Genomic DNA, 6258 nt, shown 5'->3' on the forward strand with positions numbered 1-6258 from the left:
CTTCAGTCTTGAGTTGCTTGTATGACGTTTTCTTCTGCTGGTGTGATGTCGTTTTGCCACATGCGATGAGCTTTTCTTTTTTGGTCGAGCAGGCCCTGAAGCTATAGGGCTGTAAGGTTAGGTGCCACCACCTTATGTGCAGGTTTCACTCATTCATGTCATGGAGCCAGCATAGAGAAGCATGATCTGTGATCAAGAGAAGGGGCTGCCCAGCAGGTAATATCTGAGGGAATCCACAGCCCACTTAATCGCTAATGCCTCCTTTTCAGTAAATGAGTGAGACTTTTCTTGATGGAATAGCTTCTTGCTCAGATATAGGATCAGGTGTTTTCCCCCCACCAAGTTCTGCAAGAGCACGGTGCCAAAGTCAACATCTGAGGTGCCAGCATGTAGTATGAATGCCTGGGAAACGTTGGGGCTGATGGGTTTCAGCCGTGGAGCCCTGCGGCCCCGCTGAAAAGGCTTGCAGACCTCCAGTTGAGAACCACTGCCATAGCATACTGATGATGAGGGCTGATAATTTTATTCATAAACATCTGGAAAACATCTGTTGTGGTTCCATGGACTTCTGAAATGCCTAACGGTGTTAAGAAAGACGTTTTCTCTTGTGAGGATGGAAATAAAGAGATCTGTCAGTAATCCTTCATCAGTTTATTAGTCCCTGGTCCCAGCCACTCTAATAAATTGTCTACCCATAATATCAGATAGGCATCAAATTTTGAGATGGAGTTATCTTTCCTGAAATTGATGCAGAACCGAACTGTCCAGTTTGGGAACCACAACTATGGGGTTCCTCCATTCACTTTTTGACCCCCTGATTATCCCTACTTGCATCATGACTTCTCAGACTGTATCCTACAGCCTGCATGGTAAGGACTTGGGGTTCTCCCTGACACATTAGCCCGAGAGAGTCTCTAGGTAGTGTTGGATTAACTGTGTTCTCCCTGGGCAGAAGTGAAATATAGTAGCAAAGTCATTGGTTAATTGGAAGAGTTGCCTCCTCTTTACAGGTTTCAGAGTAGCAGCCGTGTTAGTCTGTATCCGCAAAAAGAACAGGAGTACTTGTGGCACCTTAGAGACTAACACATTTATTTGAGCATAAGCTTTCGTGGGCTACAGCCCACTTCATCGGATGCATGTATGCTGTAGCCCATGAAAGCTTATGCTCAAATAAATTTGTTAGTCTCTAAGGTGCCACAAGTACTCCTCTCCTCTTTACAGCGACAAGTCCCTAACCTGCAAGAATTGGTGTCGGGTTTTGGCCACTGGGTGTTTGGAGTCCTAGTTCAGGCTCCATAGGGAAGGGAGTTATCAGCAGGTTTTCCTTGCGTCTTCTAAGGTTTAAGAAGATTCACATGGTAAATTTTGGTTTCCTTCCTTCTGCCCATTATTTTTATCTCATGATCCACTGGCCCTACCTGTTTAATAACTTCATATGGACCCTGCCACTGGACATTAACTGACTTGGCCAAAGGAAGCAGTAAAAGGACCTGGTCATCCAGGTAAAAGACCCATAGTCATGCCCCTCCATTATAATTTTGCACCTGCACTTATTCGACCTTCTTAAATGTCCTCTGGTGAACACCCCTCATCTCTGAGTCATTCCCTTAGTTGTATGATGTACTGAATCATACTTAAAGCACCTATGTCTTGTTCCTCCCAGCCCTCTCAGAGTAAGTCCAAAATTCCCTGCGGCTGGTGGCCATAAAATAACTTGAAGGGAGAGAACCCCATAAAGGCCTGCAAGACCTCCCTTATGGTAAAAAGGAACGGTTGGACTAGCCAGTCCTAGTGCTTGAGGTCATAACTAACAAAGCATTTCAACGTTCCCTTTGGAGTTTTATTAAATTGCTCACGTAGGCTGTCTAGCTGTGGGTGGTACACAGAGGTTTTCAGGGACTTGAGCTTCAGAAAGGCTGAAGTTAGTCCCCTTATTTGTTAGTATTTCTTGGGGAAATCCCATGCCTGGGGGGAGGGATAGCTCAGTGGTTTGAGCATTGGCCTGCTAAACCCAGGGTTGTGAGTTCAATCCATGAGGGGGCCACTTAAAGATCTGGGGCAAAAATCAGTACTTGGTCCTGCTAGTGAAGGCAGGGGGCTGGACTCAATGACCATTCAGGGTCCCTTCCAGTTCTATGAGATAGGTATATCTCCATATATTATTATTTATTTATTTTTAGCTTTGAGAGCTCTGGGGTTATAGCCTAGTTTTCACTGAGCAAAGGGGAGAACAGCCTCTGGGTACCTGGTTGATTAGTCAACGATTACTAATATGTACTGGTGTTTGGATGCAGTTATTTCCAGGGGCCTCTCTGCCTTTTGCATGGTAATATCCTTATAAATTGTACGTTGACAATCAACATGGGCAGTGGGTTTCCTCAGAAATACCCAAATGGTTCAAAATGGTGGAATTAAAAATGTATTTACTCTGTATGTCAGTTTTGAAGGAATTTTATGTTCTAAACAACTACCAGAATACAAATTTTGTCAGTTTTATGTCTCATTAATTTCAGCGAGTAGCTGTTAAACTCAACTTCACTTGAATATGTAAACTGGGGTCAGCATTGGTTTTACAAAAGTCTGCAGTATCTGCCTATATTTGAACACTTTTTGAACATTTCTATGTACTTCAGTCCAACAGAGGTTTTAGTGCTAAAAATGTCAGTGATACTAGAGTATCACTAGTGTTCCTTTGTAACAGTTTTGTGCAAAGGAAGGAAATTTTTTACAAGTGGATTTTAAAACAACTTCTAGAGCAAAAAATATGTATTGATAAATAATTCTGTTGGCACAAAATATGTTTTACGTAAAATGCACTATATCATCAGTGGTCTTTTTCAGAGATATTCAGCATAAAAATTAACCTACCTGTGATTTTACTTTAGCTTTCAAATGGAATTCCTATAGAGAGCTGGTTCATGGATAAAAATGACAATGAACTCCTAAAATTAATTCCTTTTCTGGAGAAACTTGTAGAGCTGGTGAGTAATGTATTCATCTTTTTTTCATATACACTCTAGGTAGTTTCAAAATTAACTAAGTGGTTTAGGAGCCTACATCACTTGGAAACTTCTGAAAATGTTACTTAGGAACTTTCCAAAACTCTGTCTTGTCTGGACAATAATCCAAAATATGTATAGAGAGTACTTATTATTTTATTAGTAAAAAGCAGAATGTATTGGGTTGAGTATCTGGCTAGAAGATTAGTACCAGCTCTGACACTACCCATGGGACCGTCAGTTAAGTGACTTGCCTACCTGCACATTTGTTTCCTCATTTGTAAAACTTAGATACTACTTATCTCACTGTTTTTTTGTGAATGTTAATTAGTTAATGTTGTAAAGCTCTTTGAAAATACAGATCATTGTAAATGGTGTTGTATTATTATGTATACTAACATAATTTAAAAACATAACTCTTAAAATCTGAAGTATAGATACATTTATTATTTCAAAAACTGTAATTTTATTTTTTTCTACAGAATGAAGATGTCCGACCTCACATCAGAGACAGATTTCGCTTGCATGACTTGCTACCCCCAGATTAAACACCAAGCCTTTTATCAAATTACTGAAGGGGGAGAAAATGCAGGACCCTTTTGGACTAAAACAAAAACATTGCCATTACTGTTGAAATTTTGCATTTTTGTACCCCGTCTTGCTTTTCTTATCTTTGGTGCCCAACAGTAATCAAGGGTTACAGAAAGAGACTTTCTATATCTCAGATTGAATACATACAGTACAATACAGTAGGTAGGCGAGAACAGAAAAGTCTTTAGAACTAGTGCAACTCCAATGAAATTTTTTTATGTACAGGACATCTGCAGTTTATAAAGAATTCTGTTTCTGCCACCAGCAGTTTGACCTGTAGAAACACAGGATTTTATGATATAACAGAGATTGAAAATGGACTCTTATTTTCTCTCTGTTTGGTGCTCTAAGTGGGTTTGTAGCCACTTTTCTGTTACTTTAAGATTCTCATTTCAACAGGAATGGCCAGTAAAAGTTGTTTTATTTTTCCTGTTAAGGTTTATAACCTTTTTACATTTTTGACCTGTATTAGCTTAGAATTTCATTATGCATTCCTTTTAGTTGAGGCGCTTCATAGTTTTTCTGGAAATAGCCAAATTTTATTAGTTTTTTATTATACAATTGAATGGCCGTTTTCCTGCTTTGTCTGCCTGCATACTGTATATTTGTTTAAAAATATTCTCTAGTTTTAGTCCATGTAAGTTTCATTTAGAAATACCTGCATTTATATTTTGTTTCTGTAATATTCTACTGTAGTTGAAATCTTTTCAAAAATCAAGAGACTGGCTAGATAAGAATATAAGAATTACTAATATTCAGAATATTTAAACCATTGTGATGGCATGTACTCTGGACAGACAATATCTTGCAGTGGCACGCTCAATTGATGGACAAGGAATACCTCAGATTATACTGTGCATACAAATCTTTAAGGAGAATTATTTGGTCACCTGTTGGGTTTGATGCAAATCAATTACTGCTGCCTTCAGATTCCTCCAAGAATGAAGTATTCTGCACAGTGGCTCAGTATTTTAAGATGTTTTGCATGGGCTGGTGGTACCTCCTGTTATGCTGTTTGTTACAATCAGTTTTAAACTTTGTGTAACAATGAAGGTACCTAATAGTAACTATGCATAATCCTGTGATACAGTACACTCCCATGCCACCAGTGCAGTTAATATGCTATCATAGTGGTTTTCTATGCTATATGGAAATAGTCTTCAAGCCTTGGTTCTCTAATGCAGCTACCACAAGAGGTTGATATTTTTATAATGGTGTGTAATCTCCTTTTCAGGAGGCTTTTTATGGAAGGTATAATTTGTAAAAGTTAGGATGCTTTGCCTCTCAACTGCATTAACATGCCACAGGCTTGGACTGTTTTTGTGTAAAGGATGTCACAGAACGGCACTTTTTCTAAAGAGAAGTTTGATATTTTGTATGCTTGTTAAGAAAGTACAGTATTGGAAATTAAAGGTGGACAACTGATAATTGAGAAGTATGTCAATTAATTTTTTATGTATATTACCTGTTTACTTGTACAATTTTATTGTACAAATTACATGCAGCTTCATTTTCAAATGAGTCCTTAAAATAAGGAAAATCTTTTTAGGAAAACATTTAATTTTGTATTTTTGATTTTAAAAGGCATGAGTTATGTCAACTTTTTCCAGTGTATTAATGAAGATTTTAACTTTTCATCAGGTTGAGTGTTTTCTTACTATATTATCTGTTGTGTATGTAGCTAGCACATTGTGTCAATGAACTGTTAAAAAAAATTAGCATGTAGAGCAAGCCTGTTTTGTGGAAAATCCTTATTCATTAAAAAAGAAAAAGTCATCATGGCAGATTTTCTGCAAAAAAAGTGAAAAGCATTTGCAATTCAGAATACTGATTTTTTTTTTTTTTTTTGTATTTAAAGAAAGGTATTTTGCTTGCAGGAAAGAAATACTACAGATTCATTTTAATGAGAATCTTTTAAATGTATTTATCTTTAGGGCATCTGGGCATCTTTACGCTGTTTGTCTTATGTCTTTATTGAAATAAAATGTACATAACATTACCTTTATATATATGCTTTTGCGCAGACGTGTGAACCCCAGAACTTCCCCACCCCTCCTGTTTTTATGCTAATATAATGGATACACTTACAGATTTGAAAATGGTCACTTTGTGTTTGAGTTGCTGCAAGATTCTCCCACAATTTTAAAATTATTATTTTTAATCTCCCTCTCAAATGCAAATCTAAGAATTTTTTAAGTTAATTTAACAATGAACTCCTCTTCAGAGTGGAACTTCTTCAAATTACCATAAAGAATATGTTATATCGTATTAGGATTTTTTTTATTCATTGCTAAATAAATCTAGCATAATGGAACTACCTTGAATAAGTTAATCATGGACATTCTCTGTGACTCAATAAAATGGTACACGGTTACCACTGATTAGAATCATTTTCCTAAGCATTTGCGTTCTAATTTACGCCATTTTGAGTAAAACTATTACAAAATTGGTATTTTTGGTTAAGGCAAAGTACACATTTCATTTTATACATGTATCTATGTCATGATTTTAGATCACTGAGGAAAATTAGAATGTGAGATATTGCAATCTGGTTTCTAGGAAATGTAGGGAAAATTGGTGATTTGGTACTATCTGGATTCACAACAAAACTAATTTATATAGACTGCTCCATAATACATATTAAATACTTGAATGTTAACATGCTGCA

General features: G+C 37.0%; 1 protein-coding gene across 6 annotated transcripts in view; it reads left to right on the plus strand.

Annotated features, from left to right (window-relative positions):
* Nucleotides 1–5980, plus strand: part of CTDSPL2 (CTD small phosphatase like 2) — a 67390-nt gene extending 61410 nt beyond the window's left edge. For 3 of the 6 annotated variants that reach the window (XM_039491898.1, XM_039491899.1, XM_039491900.1), the window contains exons 12-13: nucleotides 2886–2981; nucleotides 3482–5589. In XM_039491898.1, coding sequence (XP_039347832.1) covers nucleotides 2886–2981; nucleotides 3482–3547 — 162 coding nt within the window. In that variant the 3' untranslated portion in view covers nucleotides 3548–5589. Of the gene's footprint in view, nucleotides 1–2885; nucleotides 2982–3481 lie in introns of all 6 variants that reach the window. The other 3 variants (XM_039491901.1, XM_039491902.1, XM_039491903.1) reach the window with 1 other exon arrangement.
* Nucleotides 5981–6258: the final 278 nt, after the last annotated feature.

The sequence above is a fragment of the Mauremys reevesii genome, linkage group 10 (genome assembly GCF_016161935.1).
Source record: "Mauremys reevesii isolate NIE-2019 linkage group 10, ASM1616193v1, whole genome shotgun sequence".
NCBI classification, from domain to species: Eukaryota; Metazoa; Chordata; order Testudines; family Geoemydidae; genus Mauremys; species Mauremys reevesii.